Source organism: Mercenaria mercenaria, chromosome 3 (genome assembly GCF_021730395.1).
Source record: "Mercenaria mercenaria strain notata chromosome 3, MADL_Memer_1, whole genome shotgun sequence".
Lineage (NCBI taxonomy): Eukaryota > Metazoa > Mollusca > Bivalvia > Venerida > Veneridae > Mercenaria > Mercenaria mercenaria.
Genome location: NC_069363.1, coordinates 87,281,517 through 87,305,254, shown reverse-complemented (window position 1 = coordinate 87,305,254; position 23,738 = coordinate 87,281,517). Strand labels below are relative to the sequence as shown.

General features: G+C 29.4%; 1 protein-coding gene across 1 annotated transcript in view; it reads right to left on the bottom strand.

Moving 5' to 3' along the window:
• LOC123525625 (obscurin-like) overlaps positions 1-23,535 on the bottom strand; it is a 31,695-nt gene extending 8,160 nt beyond the window's left edge. Inside the window, exons 1-2 of the mRNA XM_053539813.1 lie at positions 23,116-23,535; positions 20,373-20,636 (exon numbers count right to left, since the gene is read on the bottom strand). Coding sequence (XP_053395788.1) covers positions 20,373-20,636; positions 23,116-23,299 — 448 coding nt within the window. The 5' untranslated portion in view covers positions 23,300-23,535. The remainder of the gene's footprint in view (positions 1-20,372; positions 20,637-23,115) is intronic.
• Between the last annotated feature and the right edge of the window lie 203 nt (positions 23,536-23,738).

The following is a 23,738-nucleotide window of genomic DNA, read 5'->3' as shown; positions in this document are numbered from 1 at the left end:
TAATTTATGGAATTAATAATACAAATCCCAGAACATACACTATTAAAGATTTAAATGATGAAATAATTCAAGGTTCATTTTATGAACAAGAACTTTTACCTACTACACAAGAGGTTTTTAGAATAGAAAAAGTTATCAGACGAGACTATAAGAAAAAACAAGCTTTAGTAAAATGGAAAGGTTATAATGAAAAATTTAATAGTTGGGTTCCGTTTAGTGAATTGGAAAAAATTTAATTTAAAAAATATTAATATTAATATTAATTATATAAATGAGTAATAAAAATCTAATTTCTAATAATAATGGAATAGGGACAATAGATCAATTAATTATTCACTTAACTAAACTAGCTGCTGCTTACAGAAAAAGTTATAAATTTTGTGGGAGAGTAAGTACTGGGTTATATATTACAGCAGGTATCTTTGGTTGCTCAGCTGCATTAGCACTTGTTCCAGCTATTCCTATATTTGTAGCAGTTGATGGCGCTGTTCCATCAGTAATTACCATACTTACTAATAGACTTGACGACAAGAAATTTGTTTTAAAAGCACATCATCACAAAATAAAACAACTTATAACAAAAGCACGAATCGGAAAAGTAAATAAAGAAGAAGAGAAAAAAGTTATTCAAGATATTTTTACAATACTATTAGAAATGCAGGAAGAAAAAAATTATTCAATGCCTTTTGAAATGTATATGAAGGAATTTAAACTGAACGGATATAAAAGTAAAAAAGAAGAAGAGTTGTATTAAAGATTATTAAAGACTTTTTCTATAAGTATTTTATATAAATGAGAAAAATTATATCAGTTGAAGGTAATATTGCATCAGGAAAAAGTACGTTTTTAGATATTATTAAAGAATATAATCCTAATTTTAATATAATTCCAGAACCAATTCACGAATGGCAAAATGTTATGAACCCAAGCGGAAATTCATATAACCTTTTTGAACTTGCTGCTCAAGAACCTTCCAAATATTTATTTCCTTTTCAGCTAACAACTTTAAACAGTCATATAAAAATGTTATCTTCTGCTAAACAGTTTGATGGTGTTTCTGTCCTTGAACGTTGTTATTTAACTAACAGTAACGTTTTTACAAAACAACATCACGTTAACGGTGTTATAAATGACCCTGAGTGGGCAGTATACAATCTTTTCTTAACTGATCATATTATAAAACCATACGGAAAAAACCCAATTGATGGATTTGTTTATGTTAAAACGGAACCAGAAATATGTTTTAAAAGACTTCAAAAAAGAAACAGAACGGAAGAAAATAGAGTTGGTTTAGATTATTTAGAAAAACTACACAAATTACACGAAGAATGGTTAAACAGAATGTCTCAAGAAGGTATTAAAATTTTTACAGTTGATAACAATTTAGAAAAAATAACTTTAAAATCTTATTCAAAAGATATAGATAATATTATCTATTTTTTAAATGTTCTTTAGGTGCGTTTTTAAAGATTTTTTTCTATAAGTATATTATATATAGATGGTTAATAGAAAGATAGATAGAATGATTATGCCAAAATTATCTAGCACTTTAGGAGAAATAATGAATCCAGACAAAAATTCATATAAAAAAAGTTCTTAAAAGAAGAAATGTTATTAAATCAAAACTTGATCAAATAGTTAGCGATGAATATAAAAATCATGTCATTGATAAATTACAAAATGTTATAGATCCTTATCTTTTAAAAAATAATTTATTTGAATGGGACTGTGGTTGTCTATTAACTGAAGAAGAAAATGCCGAAAGGTTATGTGATTGTCCCAGACCAAATAATATTCGAAACAATCCTAAAAAAGTTATTGCAACCAATTGGGATACTAATGAAGAAAAAACATATAAAAGCACTTATGCAGCATCCAAAGACCTTAATATTAATTCAGGGTTAATAACAATGTGCTGCAAAGGAAAAAACCAAGTTAAAAGTGGAATATCAAAAACCAGCGGAAAAAGATATAAATTTAAATATTTTAGTTCTTCTTAAACTTTATTTATTTTATTATTTTTTTAATCCTTTTTTCCTTAGTGATTTTTTTTTCTAAATATAATATATAGATGGAAATTGAGAGATCTACAAAACAATATTATAAGAAATTTGAAATTAAAATTACATATAGACGAGATCCAAAGAATCAATTATATTTAACTATAAACGACTCTTATTAAATACTTAAATCTGAACTTAAAACTTTAAAAGGTATAAAAATAAACGTTGTTTTAAAATTAACTTTTGTAAAAATGAGTGCAACAGATACAATATATAAATCAGCTTATTTTCAATCAAAGGCTTTAGAAATTATTAACACAAACGAAATAAAAAAACACTTTACATCAAGCCTTTGATGAAATAATAAATAGAATTGGCAACTGGATTTCAGAAGGAAGTGGCTGGAGAATAGAGTCAGTTGTTGCTCATTATATAAATAGATATAAGTATAATCCATTGGTTGCTTCAAGTTATTTAGAATTACCAAAAACCATTACAAAATTCAATGAAAGGATTAATAAATATAAAGAATAATGATAACGAATGTTTCAGATGGTGTCATTTAGCTTACAAATTTCCTGTTAAAGAAAACCCCCATAGAGTTTCAAAATATCAAAAACATATAGAAAAACTTAATTATAAAGGAATAAAGTTTCCTGTTACATTAAATCAAATACCTAAAATAGAAGTTTTAAATGAAATATCATTTAATAGATTTGGTTATGAAGAAAATAGTATTTATCCATTGTACATATCAAAATATCATTATTCCGAAAGGTGTGACATGTTATTAATCAATAAAGATAAAATAACACATTATGTTTGGATAAAAGACTTTAATAGATTAATGTTTAATAAAACCAAAGATCAACATAAAAAACACTTCTGTAAAAGCTGTCTGCAACATTTTACTCAAGAAAGAATATTAAATGAACATATTCCAAATTGTTTAGCTATTAATGGTACCCAAGGCGTAAAAATGCCAAAAGAGGGAAGTAAAGTACAATTTAAAAATTATCATAAAGGTTTAGCAGTACCTTTTGTAATTTATGCTGATTTTGAATCAATAACTAAGAAAGTTTTAACTGCTTTACCATCACCTGAATCTTCATTTACTGAACCATATCAAAATCACATAGATTGTGGTTACGGCTATAAAGTTGTTTGTTGTTATGACGATAAATATACTAAACCAACCCAGATTTATAGAGGTCCTAATGCAGTTTATACGTTTATTGAAAAAATGCTTGAGGAAGAGGAATATTGTAAAGAAATATTTAAAGAGCACTTTAACAAAGAACTAAGAATGTCTAAAACAGATGAAAGTGAATTTAAAAAACAAAAGTTTTGTCATATCTGTGAAAAAGAATATATAGAAGATTCAATCAAAGTAAGAGATGAAAAACAAAGTTTTCCGAAAGGACCAAAGGTCCGAGATCACTGTCATATAACAGGAAAATTCAGAGGAAGTGCTCACTCAGAATGTAATATTAATTTTAGACTCACACACAAAATTCCTGTTATTTTTCATAATTTAAGAGGTTATGACGGTCATTTTATTATGCAGTAAATAGGAAAATTCAAAAAAGAAATTAATGTTATTCCTAACAATATGGAAAGATATATGGCATTTATGATAAGTGATTTAATTTTTATTGATTCATTCCAATTTATGTCTCAATCATTGGATAACTTAGTAAAAAAATATTCCAGAATTTAAATACACTTCAACTGAATTTTATAAAAATATAGAATTATTAAAAACAAAAGGTGTTTATCCATATGATTACATGGATTCATTTAAAAAATTCAAAGAAACAAAATTACCCCCTAAAGAAGATTTTTATTCAATTTTAAATGAAACACACATATCTGACAACGAATATGAACATCCTAAAAATGTTTGGAATAAATTTAAAGTTAAAACAATGGGAGAATATCATGATCTATATTTAAAACCTGACGTATTTTTTTTTAACTGATGTATTCGAAAATTTTAGAAAACTATGTTTAGAGTACTACAAATTAGATCCTTGCCATTATTTTAGTAGTCCTGGTTTAGCTTGGGATGCAATGTTAAAAATGACTGGAATTAAGTTAGATTTAATAACTGATATTGATATGTATCTTTTTATTGAAAAGGGACTGAGAGGAGGAATACGTTATATTTCAAACAGATACAGTAAAGCAAACAATAAATATATGAAAGATTATGATCCTGAATTAGAATCTAAATACATTATGTACCTTGACGCCAATAACCTTTACGGTTGGGCTATGTGTCAACCTTTACCCTCTGGAAACTTTAAATTTATATCTGAAAAACAATTCAAGAAATTAATTGCAAAAGGTAAAACTAACTTTATAGTTGAATGTGATCTTGAATATCCAAAAGAATTACATACTGTACATAATGATTATCCTTTATCTCCTGAAAAAATTAAAATACCAGACGAATGGCTTTCTGACTATAGTAAAACTATTAAAGAAGAATTTGAAATTGGAAAAAGTAATGTAAAAAAATTAGTTCCAACTTTATTGAAAAAAAAAATTATGTAGTTCATTATAAAAATCTTGAACAATATACACAATTAGGGTTAAAAGTAACAAAAATACACAAAATATTAACTTTTGGTGAAAGTCCTTGGTTAAAAAAGTGTATTGATTTTAATACTCTAAAAAAGATCTAAAGCAAAAAATTCATTTGAAAAGGACTTTTTTAAGTTAATGAACAACTCTGTATTCGGTAAGACGATGGAGAATTTATGCAAGAGGGTTAATATTAAATTAACACATGATGAAGATATTTTATTAAAATACATAGCCAAACCTTCATTTGTTAGTTCAACGATGTTTAACAAGAATTTGTTTGGTATTCATAGAATAAAAGAAAGTTTGTTATTAAACAGACCTTGTTATGTTGGAATGTGCATTCTAGATTTATCAAAATATTTAATGTATGATTTTCATTATAATTATATTAAGGAAAAGTACGAGGATTCAGCAAAACTTTTATTCACTGACACTGATTCATTATGTTATGAAATAAAAACTAAAGATGCATATGAGGATTTTTATAAGGACAAAGATTTATTTGATAATAGTGATTATGATAGTAATTCAAAATTTAATTTCGACAATAATAAAAAAGTAATTGGAAAATTTAAAGATGAAGCTGCCGGCATTCCCATTGTTGATTTTGTTGGATTAAGAAGTAAAATGTATTCATATTTATTAGAAAATGAAGTTAATATTAAAAAATGTAAAGGAATTAAAAAACTTGTTGTTAAGAAAACAATAGTTCATAAAAATTACAAAGATACTTTGTTTAATTCAACCCAAAGTAATCACACCTTTAAAGTTATTCGGTCTGATAAGCATAATCTTTCCAGTTATGTTATAAATAAAACATCTTTATCATGTTATGACGATAAAAGATATATTCTTGATAATGGTATTGATACATTAGCTTATTCTTAAATTAATTCTTAAATAACTCTTAAATTATAGAACCATGAATTGTTAACTGAATATTCATAACGTTTAAAGAATTAATAATAAATATATAAATATATGTATAAATAACATCATTTATTTTAAATTCATTAGCATAATTAATAGAAATAGATTAATTTTTTCTGTTATTTTTTACATTGTAACTTTGAAGAATTACGTTTTCTTTATTTTTTAGTTGTAATTTAGCTTCTCCTTTATCTAATTTAATTGCATCAACAAGAATAATTAAGATGGAATCATGCATGATTCTTACATTATTACCATTTTGAACTAAACCAGGACTAGCATTTACAGTTTTCCATTGAAATAATCCACTATCGGTATCTTGAGTATAACATGTTAAAAACAATGGAGGTTTTCTTATTATTTGTTTTTCTATTTTATTTACTTTTTCATTTATATCATTAAATATTCCCATTATATTAATTATTCCAGTTAAATAAAAACACAGTCATTAAATAAAGTTTTAATTAAAGTTGTAATTCAAAAATTTGCTTTCTTTATAATTTATATATTCCTCCAAAAGTTTACTTTCTTTATAATTTATATATTCCTCCAATATGTAGAATTTGACATAACTATCCGACATAAGAATAAATGGTATTTCTGTAGATGATGAATCGTCATAAGGATGAATGTCAAACATTGTCCTTTCTGTTAAATAAATTTTAATTTTTTTCTGATACATACATACACTGCCCGATTCGGGCCCACTATCATCGATCTTGGATGTTATGTTTACACTCCCACCGGGAAATGTACCTGTAAAACCATCTTGCCACCACCTAAAAAGAAAATGTGATATTTTGCATTTTGTCGTCTGTTCGGACGCCACTATAGAAAACCTGATATCTATTATATAAGTTCCGGCTTTTTTAGCTAAAAACACATTTTTTAATAGTACATCCGGTACAGCTAGTTTAAATTCTTGGTTTGTGTTTATAAAATCTCTATAATCTACGACATTACCAGATTCCAAATTAAATGCATTAAAATAGCCCAAGCCCGTACCACTTTTAATTAGATTATCATATAATGAATATATCCAGACACCGTGGCGATCAAAATACTTTTTCAATTTTATGTATGAATATGCTACAAGGTCTCCTTCATTATAACCACTGTTATAATCAAAAAGAAACACTTCACGTCTTAATTTTTCTATTTCTTTTTCCAATTCTTCTTTTATTATTTTTGTCTTTCTTTTTACGTTTAAGAATTATTTCAGCTAAATCATCAAGTCGTTTTGTTGTAGCAACTTCAAAAGCAGTTAGATTGTCAACAGTATTCTTTGTTTTAGCTAATTGTGTTTCTTGTTTTAGAAAAACATTTTTTACTTTTGTAATTTCTTTGGCATTAGTAGAAATTTCTTGGGTATTAGCAGTGATTGATTCTCCTTGTTTAGTTGATATTTCAACTACAGAGTCCAGATCATTTATTATTTTTTTAATTTTATCATTAAATTCGCTGATATCTTTTTCTAACATTTCTGTAAGTGTACTTAATTCCGCGTACTTTAAATTGTGGCGTGTGTCAACAGTACTAATCAAGTTCCGAAGTTGTTTCTTAAAATTTTCTAGCTGATCATTAATTGTGTTAATTGCTTTAGCATTAGCAGTAATTGATTCTCCTTGTTTAACTGATTTTTCAACTACAAAGTCCAGTTCATTTTTATGTTTTTCAACTTTAGCATTAAATTCATTAATATCTTCTTGTAATTTTTTTGTAATATTACTTAAGTCTGCATACTTTAAATTATGACGGTTGTCAACAGTACTAATCCAAATTCGAAGTTGTTTTTTAAAGTCATCTATTTTAGAATTAATGCTGTGTCATGATCATCACCTCTTTGTGAAGCTGCCTTTTCCAGTTCAGATTTATATTCTGCAAGTTTATTTGAAATTAATTCTAATAAACCTTTATGCTTTTTTTCAGTTTCAGTATTTAGTTTATTTACTTCTGTTTTGATTTCTAACTGATACATATTTTGTAACTTTTTCTCAGCTTCAATAATCTTGTCTTTTAGTTCTTCATGTTTAATCATACTATCTTTTAGTTCTTGAATTTGAGTGAATAAAATGTTTAAATTGACTCGAAATACTTCTTTTATGTTTTCATCTGTCAAATCAGATTTCTCTTCAAGTTCTTTAATAGAATTAACCATAGCTTTCATTTCTTTTTCAATTTTATCTTGTAATTGAACTATTAATAATGAATTCTTTTTAAAATCTTTTGTTAATTCTTCAATATTCTTTACTTCTGCTTCTAGCGTCTGTTTTATACTTTTAATATCTTCAAGATTATAGTCATCTATTACACTTTGAACTTTTTTAAACACAAATCGTCTTGAAACTGCATCGTTGGGTTTATCTGGATCTCCTAGGTTGATTATTTCATTACCTCCCATATCTAATGCTCTGTTCATTGTGTTATCAAGTTCCTTATTTCTGTGAAGATATGATTACGTTTCCTTTTTAAGTTTTTTGAATTGTTTTTTAGTAGCATAATCACTTAAAGCAATATCAAATTTAACTTTACTTATACTGTCAGGTTCACTTATTTGTTCTATATTATTAAAAACTCCCATTATATATTACCAGTAAAGTTTTTTCTAAAAAAACTTCCTTGGTTTGTCAATATATAAGAAATCATATTTTTGATTTGTTACATTAGCAAAAGAATCACGATCTATATTTTGTTCATTACCAATCATATCATTTTCCTTTTTACCTGGACTTTCAAATAAAATATAATGTGAACAGTTAATTCGAATATCTTTTGGTGTTTTATAGTAAGACTGACTTAAATAAATAACACAACAGTTTTTGTGACGTCCTTGAATAAAGTATTTTGTTATTTCATTTTGAACCTTTTTATCTTCACATACAAAATCATCAAATATTACTACTTTTTGTTTTTCTGATTCAAGATTCTCACAAGTTCAATTTGGTTGGAATCAGCCGAATATTCAAGTATTTCATTTGGATCTACTTTAATTTTTTTTGCGATTTGACTGAAGTGGTTAATTAAATCTTGATATTTAGATTGTTCTAGGTTTTTAGCATACAAGTATAATTTATCGTAATATACAAGAGGTTTTCGAAGTATATGCATTAATGTATTTGTTTTTCCAGATCCAGAAGATCCACATATTAACATTCTAAAACATGAATCTGGCATAAAAGGATAATGTTGTTTAAAGTTATTGGATTTATCACTTTTTGTATCATAATTTGGAATTTCCATTTATATATAATATTACATTATCTTACAATATCTTACATTATTTTACATTATTTTACATTATCTTACATTATTATATAAATGCAATCAAAACTTAATGAAATAAGAATAAGAAAAAAACTTAGTCGGTCAAAAGACGAGAGCTCTTAGAGAAGAAATAATGAGAGAAAAAATTAAGAAAGCTACAAATCGGGATATGTACACTGAAATTTATAAACCAATTACTGAAGGAATAGAAAGTCAAAAAGAACAATTATCAAGTCAGTTAAAAGCATTACCTGGAATAAAACAACAATTAGCGTTACTAGGTGAAGAAATGAAAGACATACAAACATATCAAGGTTTACCACAGCTATTCCAAGAACCGCCAATTACATGGTCTCCTGGAGAAGTTGAAAAATCTAAAAGACAACAAGAATATATACCAGTAGATTGGGGAGATAAACCTGTTGGATGGGTTCCTCAAGATGAATTTAAGAGATTAGAAGATTATGGAAGAGAAAAGACAGGAACTGAAACAACTGATGATACAACTGAAGAATCAGAAGAAGAAATGGGTGCAATGTCATTCGATCCAGCGGTATTAAATAAAAAAATTGATTTAGAACTTTTAGATAAAAAAAAATATAACACACCACAAGAAGTGTTTGAATTTTTTCACACGGAATCTGAAAATCCTGATGAAAGAATGACTAGGGAAGAAGTAGAGGGTATCATAGAAAATGTATCAGAGGATATAAAAAAATTGGGTAATGATTCTGGTTCAATAACTAGAAAGAAAAATCCCACAAATTTCGATCTGAAGCAAAAGAAAATAATTATAGACATGTCGGATAATTTAAAAAAAAAATATAGAAAAGTACTCAATGATATTCTTATTCAAGGAGAATATATGGGAAAAGGAATAAAACATCATAATCAAAAACAAAGTTACACTTTACCAAAGACAAAGTATAAAGTTTCACCAAATGGACAATATGGTAATTTAATTTTTAACTTAAATAAACTTTATGGTCAAAACAAATTAATTGCTAAGGATAGAATAACTGGAAAAGAAGTAATTAACACTAAAGTAGATGATGATTTAATTGATTTGATTAATAAAAGATATAACAATAATAAGAAACATACAATTCATTCAAGAAAAATATTTAAAGAATTAACAGAAAAATCAGGATTATCTATCAATAAAAGATCTATGAAATTTAAAAAAGTAATTAGAGGACAGGGTTATGACGTTTGTTCATGTAATCCAGAAGAATTGGTTAATGAGTTGGAGTTAATTTGTGGTTCAATTGATGCTGGAAATAATAATGAAAAACTAAAATATGAAGGTATTAGAATAATTGATGAATTATTAAAAATGAATTCACTCTTACCAGAACAACATGAAATGTTATATAAAAATTATTTTTCTTGAATTTAAATTTTAATTATATATAAATGGAACAAAAAATAGTATTAAGTTCTGAAACAGTTAAAGATAATAACAAAAATACTCCGAGTGATTTTACAATCAGATTTAGTCGTTCTTTAATTTTAGACAAAAATAAAACTTATGCTGTTGGTTTGGATAGTATTAACACTATGACCTATTCTTGGCATAATATTAGTGATGAATATGACAATAAAAGAATTCGTTACAATAATGGTAAGGGTAAGGATTGGAAAGATATCATATTTACAAATGGTTCTTACAGTTACACAGACATCAATAATTATATTAGGGAAACATTAATAAGTAATGATGATTATGAATTTGATAAATCAGACATTGCTCCAATAAGTTTGGAATTTGATTTAAGTAGTTTTAAGATTTTGATTTCAATTAAAGATAATTTTATGTTGGATTTAGGAATGTCAAATTTTCATACATTGCTTGGATTTGAGAAAAAAGCTTTAAACAAAACTGAATGGGGAACTACAACACCAAATATAACTAACTCTGTGGATACAATTTACATTCATTGTGATCTTATTGATAATTCACTTGTTGATGGTAATTTCAGTGATATTATCTATGCTTTAAGTACTGCAGATTTAACAAGAGCTTATCCATTTACAAAAGAACCACAAAGAGTTGGATATTCTGAAATTAATAAATATATTATAAATTCAATTAGAATATATATTACAGATGTATTTGGTAGAATAATTAATTTTAATGAAGTTGAAACAAGTTTTACACTAATTTTACAAGAAATATACATTTTAGTTTTATATAATGTACAAAAAAGTTTATGATAAAAATAAAGGAATATTTATTTATGTTGATGCTCAGACCGAAGAAGAAATTATACGCGGAACAGGTATCTTTGACACTTTAACGAAATTGTTTCCAAGTGGAGTTGCATCTTCAATTAGCACAGCTGGAAAAAAAGCTTTGGAAACAGCAGGAAAAGCTGCGTTAGAAAGTGGAACAAAAAAGGTTGGAACGGAAGTTGGAAATTTAGCTGCTAATAAAATTGTTGAAAAATTTAAAAAGAAACCTGCTCCGGCAGTTGGTAATTTAATTGCTAAGGAATTACAAGAAAAGAATAACAGTAAAAATAATAATGATAATGAGGAGGATATTAATATAAGATTAAATAGATTATTGTCAGGATCTGGAATTTCGGCTCAGCGTAAACGTATTTACAGATTAATTTATAAAAAGTAAAATAATATATAATATATACATGTTTAGAACAAAACAATATTGTGAAAGATACGAACTAACTCCTATTCAATTAGATACAGCTTTAATATCTGTCTTGGGAAATAATGTTAAGCAACAAAAAAACGGATATCACTTTACAATCAATGATAGAAGCTCATATTTTGATTGGTTTAATAGTTATTTTGAAGTAAGTTTTAAAGTAAATAAGCTTGCTAATGGTAATAATTATGCTGGCGGATATCAAATTGCTCTAATTAATAATGCAGCTTCATTAATTGATCAGTTAGTGGTTAAACAAAATGGAAAAATTGTATATGATTGTAATAATTTATGCAAAGTAATAAATGTAAAGAATCTGGTTGAACTATCTAATGATTATGCAGAATCAACTGGAACAAATGAGTTTATTTATTTAGATGATACTAATGTTGCTGAGAGTGGAAAGAATGAAGATGGATATAATAAAGGTTTTGCTTTTAGAAAAGGATTAATCCAGGGTGGTAATGAGGTAAATGCTAAAATTCCATTAAATAATTATTCATTTTTTCAGGGTTTAGAAACTAATGTTATACCTCCAAGTCAAATTCAAATAACACTGCAGCTAACAGATGATGATGAATTAATTTTTAGAGCTAATGCTGCTGATGCTGGTAGAGTAATTGTAACAAAATTAATTCTATGGGTTCCACGTTTGATTTTTAATGATTTTGGACTTAATTTAATTTCTGAAAGATTTACAAAAGCAAGATGGTCATACCTTCGGGAAATGGTGACACAATCAACTGATACACAACAAAATAATATAACCTTTAGAATAACAGCTGGTGTAACAAAACCACAACATGTATTTGTTTATTTACAACGACCTGACAAAAGTAATTCACAAGAACATAACCCACATTTATTAGATACATTTAAAATTAATGCAGCAAATAATAAGTGCACTTTGAGCTCCTGTCGTCTTGAAGTTGGTAATGGTGTTTTTTATCCAGAAACAGGATACACAAGTATATCAAGAATATATGATGATGTAATTAATTATTATTATAAACAAAATAACAAAACTACTGGAAGTCTCTTAAATATATTTAATTTTCAAAGTTTGTTTGGATTTGTTCATTTTAACTTGGAATATAAAAAGGAAATAATAACAGAAGATCCTAAGCATATTACATTAACAGCTAAATTAAATATTCCACCGGCAGCTAATATTCGTGTTTACGCAATTGTATTGTATGAAGAAACAGTTGAAATAAATACTATTGGAAATGAACTTGTTATTGTTTAAATAAAAAAAATTTTAAATATATAATGACATCAAATTATATTGAATATAAAGTTATCCTAACAGATGGACAAAAGAAAAATTTAGCACAAGCTTATAATAATAAAATTCCACATACTTTTAGATTAAAACATGAACAATTACGTGGAAACTTTCCTTTACTTTTAACAAAAACACAAATTAATCAAATTGAAAAGTTTGTTTGTTTGTTTTTTTGTTTTTTTTTAGTTTAACGCCGTTTTTCAACAGTATTTCAGTCATGTAACGGCGGGCAGTTAACCTAACCAGTGTTCCTGGATTCTGTACCAGTACAAACCTGTTCTCCGCAAGTAACTGCCAACTTCCCTACATGAATCAGAGGTGGAGGACTAATGATATCAGACACAATGTCGTTTATCAAATAGTCACGGAGAACATACGCCCTGCCCGAGGATCGAACTCGCGACCCCGAGATCCGTAGACCAACGCTCTTACCTACTGAGCTAAGCGGGCGGGCTCAAATTGAAAAGTCTATTAGAAATAAGAAGGGATTAGAAATTACAATTTCAAAAAAACAAATGTCCAGTCAAGGTCAAAATGGTGGATTTTTAGGAGCTTTAGCTGGTTTGTTAGGAAAAACAATTCTTCCAATGGCGGCAAAAATAGCTCCAAAAATATTAGCTCCTCTAGGCATCGGCGCTTTGTCTGGGCTTGCCAGTACTGGTGTTAGTAAAATACTTGGAAATGGTATGATTTCAGTAGCTAATAATAAGCGAAACATAATATCACCATATCTTACACCTAATCAAAGAAAGCAACTAGTAGGATCTGGAGTGATCAAATTAACACAAAAACAAAAACAAGACGGCGGGTTCCTGGGTATGCTGGCTGCTAGTCTAGGGATACCTTTGATTACATCTTTGTTAAGTGGTAAGGGACATGGTCAGGGTATACAGATTGATTCTCAGAGGAGACCTTACAGACGAATTCCTATAGTAAAAAAAAAAAATTTATAAACAAACCAATTTCTAACTTTGAAATTGAACAATGGGTAAAACAATTAAAAATTAAAAACTTTAGGGGTGTATTTAGTAGAAATAATTTACCAAAATTAAAAGTAAAGGACGAGTGTTGAATAATCAATTTAGATGACTCTGCTGGACCTGGAACACATTGGATTTGTTGCTTAAATAATATGTACTTTGACCCATTTGGACTTCCTCCACCAAAGGAAGTATTTAGATATATACCTGGACGTAAGTCCCCGGGGGCTGAAAGCCCACCTGGAGTCAAGTATAACAACATACAATATCAAGACAAAACAAGTACACTCTGTGGTTATTATTGTTTATTTTTCATAAAAATGTTACAAGATGGTATAAACATTTATGATTTATTGTATAAAATACTAAAAGTAAACAATCAAAGAGTAAATGAACAAACAATGATAAATTATTTTAATAAAATGAGTTAAAATGTATCAAGAACGTAATATTCTTTACTACTAACAAAAATGTATCATAAACGTTATATTCCTTACTACTCCCAAAAGCGTATACGGAAGTGACGTGCGTTTACATTGTAAACGTTACTATAAATAGAAGTATAGATATATAAAAATAAACTTGAACGGAAGTGACGTGCGTTTACAGTGTAAACGTTACTATAAATAAAAGTATAGATATATAGAAATTCCACTAATGTTAAAAATAAAATTGAACATGGTATACGGAAGTGACGTGCGTTTACAGTGTAAACGTTACTATAAATAAATGTGAACATTGTACATGGAAATTCCACTAATGTTAAAAATAAACTTGAACGGAAGTGACGTGCGTTTACAGTGTAAACGTTACTATAAATAAATGTGAACATTGTACAAGGAATCCTTACATAGAGTCCTACTGTTAAAAGCTGATTTTGTTACAAATTCAACTCTGTACATATTTCTTCAATTAGTTTCCTGTTTTTGATTAAAGTTCCAATGTTAAAGCACACTTCAATAAATTCTTATGTTTCTCAATTAATTCATAAACTAAAACCAGGTTTCGACAGTAGGAATCTGTGTAAGGTACACCTCTGAGATGAAGATAAAGTCCCAAATTACAATCCTTTGGGCAAACTAATTTTAAATTTTTAATAATAAATCCAATCTGATGTGTACAATAAACAATATTCCGTTTGTTTCTGTATATCTGCTTGTCTAAATTTCTAATGCTTTCAATACATTTGTCCTCGCTTGAAATATCCACATTAAAATTTTCTAAAACCTCCTCTTGTCCGAATGATTTCGTAATTTCTTCTTTAAGCTTTTCTTTTAACGTACTCCTTGTTTGCCGCTTTGTTGGTTTACATGTATCAACTAATTTCTTGTAATATTTTGAACTGAATGTTGTAGCCCATTCTTGGCATACAAAATCTTCTTTGTAATTATCTTTTAAATGGGTTGTTAATTCCGTCAAATCTTTTAACAGGTCTGCTGTTGTTTTTTTATCCCTAAAAAGAAACACAATCTAAAGAATTACATAAGTATAAGCAGGTAAAAATAAATTTATCTCTAAGAAACACAAAATAATATTTCTAAAGTTAGTGAATGAGATCCGTCAAAGATCTGCTAAAGCTTGAACATAGTGACGTAAATGTGTTTTAAAAAGTAACTTACATTGTAATCGTTTTCCTTGTTTCTGTTCTATCGTTGTATGTATTATAAGTTAGCAGTATAAAGTTATTTGCTTCTATGCGGCTTTTTATACTAGCAAAGAATGTTCTGGTGTTTATCAGTTAGGTTTGTGTTGCAAAATACGACCATTTTTCAGAAAATATCACGCAAATCCCATATAACATTTTCAGAAAATACGTCAGTTATTTATAACCAGATTTTCCGAAAATACGATAAAACGAAAGTAAAGTAAATATGTCAGTTATTTATAACCGGGTTTTCCGAAAATACGAGAAAACGAAAGTAAAGTAAATATGTCAGTTATTTATAACCGGGTTTTCCGAAAATACGGGAAAACGAAAGTAAAGTTAAAAACCTGTGGGTTTTAAATTGTCAATCCGGACCAAAGACTAAAGGTTAAATTAGGTCAAATTGTTTTGGTTGCGGTATTTTATACTATACTGTAAATGCAAATTTCACAATTTGTACAAGTATGGGTACGCGTAGGACATTTTAATTAAAAAAAAACAACATTTCATCGATCAGAATTCAGTATATTACATTTTTCACACAAAACACAATCAAAGTCTACATGTAATCATCAAACCTGAGGTATATGTAGAGGACCCGTAATTACAACCGGCATATTCCGTATATCTACGTATTTTCCGGCATTTTTTTATTCCGATGAAAAGACAGTTTCCTTTTATGACTGACAGATGTCGAAATAGCATTCGAGAAAAGGTAATCGCACGGAAATTGTCTATTGTCATTAAAAGTGCAGCGAGGGATCTGGTCAGTTGTAATTGACCAATTCTAAAAAACAGGCACATCTATGTATTTCGGTAAATAGATTTAGCTTTTTTTTTCAATTTATAGATAACTTCATATACATTCAAGTTTGGTTGCATTCTATGCTTCCAAAGGATCTTCTTACATATCAGGAAGTTATTTCACGCCTGGTAAACTACAGAGCTACCTCTTTAAGAGATATACGGTAAACTGCTCTGTCGCAACTTCCGAGGTAGTGCACGTCGCGATAAAAGAACACCAAGAAAGGTGAGTGTCATCTTATTTTTTGCATTTTTACAAGCAGTGTATCGAATATCAAAAATCGGGGAATGGTAGGCGATGTAGATATGATTTAACTTTACAGAGAACTTTAAGTTTGCCAATTCATTCTTAATATGTGGTCGTGGTGATGTTTACCAACAAGGTGATTTTGCAGTAAATTTGGCCATTTCGTCCTGAAAGCACTTTCATTGTCAAATATTTACATTTTAACTAATATTAAGAAGCAAACCGAGTAGGCGTGAGATAGCTGTAAAATATATAGTGCATTTGGAAATAAAATATGTACCGAAAATGGTTCGGGAGTAAAACTATTCACTTTTTATTGAGAGAGATAGCTCTGTCGTGAAGGAGATAGTCATGTCGCTAAGGAGATAGCTCTGTGTTGCATTAACAGTTTTGAGCAATATTGAATGTATCTGGATAGTAGTTATGTCCACTTACGAGATACAATTCAATTATCTCATTTTTATATTTATAAATCATTTATATAATACATATTGCTTATATTTTCTTAATATATTTATTTTGCTTGTTTTGTATTTAGTGCCGTTTTAACAAGTACTTCTGGATTCAGCACCAGTACTAACTTGTGCTCAGCAACTAACTATCAAGTCCTCATACAGATAAATTGAAAAATTGTCAGGGGGTTCAAACTCAAAGCCCATGATCAATAGATCTGCACTTTCACTATTTATCTAAGCGAGCGGGCTATATTTTCTTAGAATCGACATGGTCTATTTTATTTCTATAAAAAAAGATAAATTCAGTTAGAGAATAATTAGTGCGTGAAATTATCTTGTGAAAAGCAAGGGTTGCCTGTAACTTTAGTAGAAGTGGCTCTGATACTTGTTTACACCTTATTCAGATATGATTTTACAAGGCTTGCAAAATCATATCTGAATACAATGATACCATAATTGTTTTTCGTTAAGGACACGACCAGTTTGTTTGTACGTACCGGTAAATAAAATATACTTTGTACAAATATCAGAGTCGCTGTGACTGCACCAATGTACGAGCACGTTCAAATGCACTTATGAATCTAAAATCTAAAACATGTACGCATTTAATTAGCAACCTCAATTAAACATAATTACTGACATAACGACTGCAGTGATCGAATTCTAAATTTAAGAACTTTCTTTATAATTGAAATTCTAATATTCTCGGCTATTTTCATTTCTATCAATTTATCTTTTATCTGAACCAATCAAGCGCATTTGTCGAAAGGGTCGTGACTTCAGATTTTGAGTAAAATTATCTTTCTTTAGAATTTGAATTTTGTCATTTTATGACGTAAGAGCACTAGCATCTTAAAATTGCGAAATTTTGAGAGAAAAAATCATGCCCGAGCCGGTAATTGCATTTCCTTATCCATGTTAAATTCGCTAGCATGAAATTGCGAACGCCAAAAAGGCGCATTTTCAATTGTTTTTTTTTTTTTTTTTTTCATAAATCGCCAGCATCACATTTGTCCGGTATAAAATACAGTTCCAATTGCAAATACATTTTTTCTTTTATTTTTCCTAGTGGCCTAGTATTTGATAAAAGATAACCCATATTAAAAGTTGACCTAGATTTCATCAAGGCAATCCGCATTCTGACCAAATTTCATGAAAATCAAATGAAAAACTTCAGCCTCTATTACATATTCAAAGCCTTCCTTTGATTTAACCAGGTGACCTAGCTTTTTATTCCAGTTAACCCATATTCAATTTTTTTTCTAGATTTTATCCAGACAAACAATCTCATCAAATTTCATAAAAATAGAGTGTAAAATGCAGTTCCTATTGCATAGATAAGGTATTTCTTTAATTTGACCTAGTGATCTAGTTTTGACCCCAGATAGTACATTTTCTTACTCGACCTAGATTTAAACAAGACAACCATTTTGATTAAATTTCATGAAGTTCAATTGAAAAATACCGCTTCTATTGCATACACAAGCTAAATGTTGACAGAGAGACAGACAGACGACTGACGACGGACATCGAGTGATCACAATAACTCACTTGAGCAAAAACGCAAACAGAATGTACAACTATTCAAAATTTACAATTATAACCTAATGAAAAACCCTTATCAAAACAATACTTGGAAAATTCATACATATGTATATGAAATGGAACAGTAACTTTATATTATTTAAAATGAGGACAACCCAAAGTAAATATTAAAACGTTTAAATTTTGAACACAGAGCTCTGTTCATGCAACACAGAGCTATCTCCTTAGCGACATGACTATCTCCTTCACGATAGAGCTATCTCTCTCAATAAAAAGTGAATAATTTTACTCCCGAACCATTTTCGGTACATATTTTATTTCCAAATGCATTATATATTTTACAGCTATCTCACGCCTACTCGGTTTGCTTCTTAATATTAGTTAAAATGTAAATATTTGACAATGAAGGTGCTTTCAGGACGAAATGGCCAAATTTACTGCAAAATCACCTTGTTGGTAAACATCACCACGACCACAAATTAAGAACGAATTGGCAAACTTAAAGTTCTCTGTAAAGTTAAATCATATCTACATCGCCTACCATTCCCCGATTTTTGATATTCGATACACTGCTTGTAAAAATGCAAAAAAAGATGACACTCACCTTTCTTGGTGTTCTTTTATCGCGACGTGCACTACCTCGGAAGTTGCGACGGAGCAGTTTACCGTATATCTCTTAAAGAGGTAGCTCTGTAGTTTACCAGGCGTGTATTTATATGTTACAAATGATAAATAACTGTTCCATGCACACCGGACTGGCGTTTCCTGTGATTTTACCCATGCCGGCAAAACCTATCTAGCATCCCCCATGCCAGATGACGCTCGTGCTGTTAATGACAACTAGTGGTTCATGCACTGATAATATACTGTTTATGTACAAATACGAAAAAGGCAGGTACCTTGATAGTTTCTCTCCGTTCCTTATAGTATATTTCTCGATTCAAAATACGTTAGTTTACCGTAAGAACATAACCTTACGCTTCAATCAATAAAATGAAAATGGAAATTTGTTATTGTGCGTAACGCAAAACATCATGACGTCACTTCTGCTTACGGACGCTAATTTCCCGCGCTCTACTTTTAGAAAGAGTGCTTCAAAGAAAGTATTTCTACCTTTTTTTGTAAAATACGGTATGCAAGAAAAATAATCTGCCAGAATGAAAAATGCTAACATATATACGATATGCAAGAAAAAACATCAGTCATGTGTTTACGAATCGGATGGAAATATCCGTCCCTCGGCCACCTGCGCATGGGCGGTAATTCGGCAAGCCTCATTACCGCCCAATGCGCAGGTGCCCTCGGGACGGATATTTCTATCCGATTCGTAAACACATGACAGATATTATTATTACATCATCGAAATTATTCTATGATTGTGAGAGCTTTCCTACATAACGCACTTGCATTTTATAAATTCATTCTTCCTATTACGCGCATTATTTACAATCACAAACAACTGAAAGTACTTTATCAAGTTCTACCAACTATCCTTGTTGTTATTTCCAATTCAGTGTATATGTTACAGGCATTTTCTAACTTGAGGCATTATGTATTATGTCTGAAATTTAAGCATTTTACAAAATGACTAAAGTAGTTAGTCATTATGTAAGTTGCCTAAATATGTAAGATATTTTATATAATGCTAGAAAAATACTGACAAGATATTTTGTAAAATGACTGAAAAAAACGCAGTCATTTAAACTTTTTACAAAATGCAAAGCATTTCAGGCATTATACAAAATGCCTAAACTCAGAAAATGCCTGTTACATATACATAGATAATTTCCTTACTTTATGAATGAAATACATTCTTACACTTTCTGTCTAAGTTCTATAAAATAGGGCTTATGCCTATCGGACATATAACTACTTGTTATATTTAAAACAGATACGGATACAGTATTGTAGATTTCTGTAAATATTCATCAGAAATATTTAATAATACCTGAGACTTTGAGGAAAGCCGTTGTTGAAGACTGACCACATATACAAGAATAGAACCCTGTATCTGTTATCTTTGCATGAGATATCGCTAACCAATGGATACATTTCTTATTAACAAACATCAAATCGTCTGTTTCCTCTACTGGTTGGCTATCCTGCTGCCAAACAACTTCTTTCTCAGAACCGTCGAGTTTACATGTGAGAATTGCCGGTTCGTCAACATAGACAAACGTATCTTGAAGATTCACTGTGAATACTGGGTTGTCTGTAATACAAATTTTACATCAGTTCATTCGAAAAAAAGTCTAATTTTTACAGTTCCAACTTTTTATAATCCTTGAAAGTTAAAACCTCCACATAGACTATCCTGGGCATGTTTTCTTTTATTTATTTAGTGAAATCTGTGTTAATTTTAAAGAATATAATTTTACAGTTCGCCGGACTGGGTGATATGCCGGTTGGATGTTCAATAAAATATGCACAGCCATATAAATGTGCTAATACATTCATGTTTTGAAGTTTGATGATTTTTAGCTTTTTATATAATAGAATATGGTCACCATCAGTTACTATCTTGAAATCGCTTGAAATCGGATAGTTCAAAATACCACTATTTGAATCGCAGCGACTTGGCCAAAACATGTAAAGAAGTTATATCAGCAATGTAATAATAATTTCAACAACACGACATCGTTTTGTTTTTATACCCCTGTACGAAAATAACACCTATTTTACAGCTGTAAAACGTCTTTAAAAGACCTGTATTTTTAATTTACAGGTGTAAAATTCCTGTAATTGGAAAATGAACAGAAATACAGTTGAAATTTACAGGTGTAAAATAGCCAGGTTCCAAAAATACAGCTGAATAAAATACAGTTGAAAGATACAGTTGTAAAACTGTCTTGTCTCGAAATTACAGCTGTAATAAATTTCGAGGGAAACATGAGTACTTTCAGCCATCATTGAATTTTGGCAGAATACAACTGAAATTTAGAGAGATACCACATCGACTACAATATTGTAATTTAAACTGTAATGGGGAAGGTGTAATTGATAAATTAACTATTATTATTGTACAATGACATGTATAAGCACGCGCATTAATTATTTACAATATGGTTGAATCTGAGAAGTTTAAATCAAAATTTTAATATATTTCTCATGACAAAGATATTTTTATAAACGCCTAATTTCTACTTTTCAACTGAATTTTGCAAATTCAGTACTGTAAACACATTCCATATTGTTCTTTATCCACCAGGTAGTTCATAGGTTGTTCATTGTGCTTTTTTGTAGTAATAGCTACCATTTTCCTAGATTTCGAATTCAGCCTTAATCTTTTGTACCTCTGCCTTCGGACCTTAAAATAATGCCCCTTTTTCATCACCTACAACATTTCTACAGCTTTACTTTTCAGTCATATTTACAGCTATAAATTGTTCATTTTTACAGTTGACGATTTTTTACATGATTCGAACTGTTTTACAGCCATCTTTACAGCTGGCTGTAAAATGAAATCTACAGCTGTAAAATCAATGTTGTTATATACATTGCAACCTCTGTAGTGCAACACCTTTTGGAGATACAAATATTGACTGTTATGTAAAGGTTGTTGTTCTGGAGAGGTAAATTTTATAGTATATTTCAGCATAGGGCAATTTTGATGATGTTGTTATAGAAAGTTTTTTGCTAAAGAGAGGGTCGCTCTGGAGAGTTTGTACTGTATTGTTTACAGGTGTAAATTTGAAATTATCACGACTGTAATTTTGAACATAGTTGTGCTTATGAATTTTTATGTTTTAAGTAGGTAAGTTTACCGGAATATCACTACATGTATCTCCTTCCCAGTTTGAATGAAAATATTAAAAAACGGTACTATTTTCATATGAAAGGGATATCCACATATACATACACAATATTTTGTGTAATCATGACATTTTTTCGTCCTTGGTAAGGTAAAACTCAATGACATAATACACACCTTGTGTAATATACAGAGAATAAGCTAATAAATCATGCGAAATGTGAAACGTATTTAACAAAAATATACAACACATCGAATTAAAATTTTATCGAAACACTTAGATAATGTTTATGTTGTTTAAATAGAAACGGAATTTCAGCGACCACTTCGTTATAGCTTATGACCTCGGTCTATAAATAGCTCATCAAACAAACACTGGTTCCGAGCACAGTTTCATTCATAACAAATGTCGATATGAATTATACTGCGCATTATAAATTATATGTTTAATAAAAGTATTGCTTTTACTAGGTATGGTTTTGCATATTTTACAATAAAAATGTGCACAAACTATAAATAATGTAAAAGGGAAGCATAAGTTTTAAAAATAAATTCTTCCTGGTCAGTTGCTATAGGTTCTAGGGAAGGTAAGCATTGCATGGAATTGCCACAGTAACTTGAGAAGAAAAAAGGCAATAATAAAGTATTAAATCTATACAATATAACATTGCAAACACTTCGACGTTGACCATTTTGGTACCTCACGCGAAATCAAAAGATGTATGGCCTTCACTTAGACAGACAGACAGAGAAACAGACAGACAAATAGATGCAGATAGATCTATAGATAGATAGCCTTAAGGCAATAAATCTTTGCAGTTTTGCAGTCAAAACAGTAACTTAGATGAAGTAAAAGCAATATTTTTTTTACATGGATACAAAAAAGCAATGAAACTCACAAATGACGATAAGCTCAACAAAAAATAAAGCATAGACAAACCATAATGTTGTGGCACTTTCTTTTCCTTTTCACTGACAGTGCCGTCCTTTTCCCCATGTATTATTGCGATAAATTTGTCTTGTATGGCCATTTGGACATGCAGACTGGCATCGTTTGTCTGTTTCATTTTGTTGATCAATTCGAAATCAACACTGATAGATTCTGATTTGAAACAATAAATCATTCGTTTGCAGTAGAATCTGGTCTCATCATCAATATCTTTGATAAGCTCAAGCAATGCCGAATGTAACGGTTCCCATTTTGTTTCGAACGTTTTGTAGTTTAGGGACGCTGATTGGGCATATTTATCCAGGTCTTTCCTCTGGTGTTGTATGCATGTTATTGCATCAAGCTTTTTACTGTCTAAATCAGACTCAAACAGGACCAGTGCTACAACACAAAGCACGCGTGTGTCCCACAAAACAAGTTTGCATGACTTTTTTTAAAAGGCTCTAACAGTTACCACGAAGCCAAAACAAAATACTATACTCTACGAATATACTACACAAAACGTCCTCACTAAAATAATAATACACTAAGTTGCGCAACAGTACTATGTGTCAATCAAGTTGCATAGGCAACAATCAACAATGACAGTGACAGTAGGCTGCAACAATACCCTA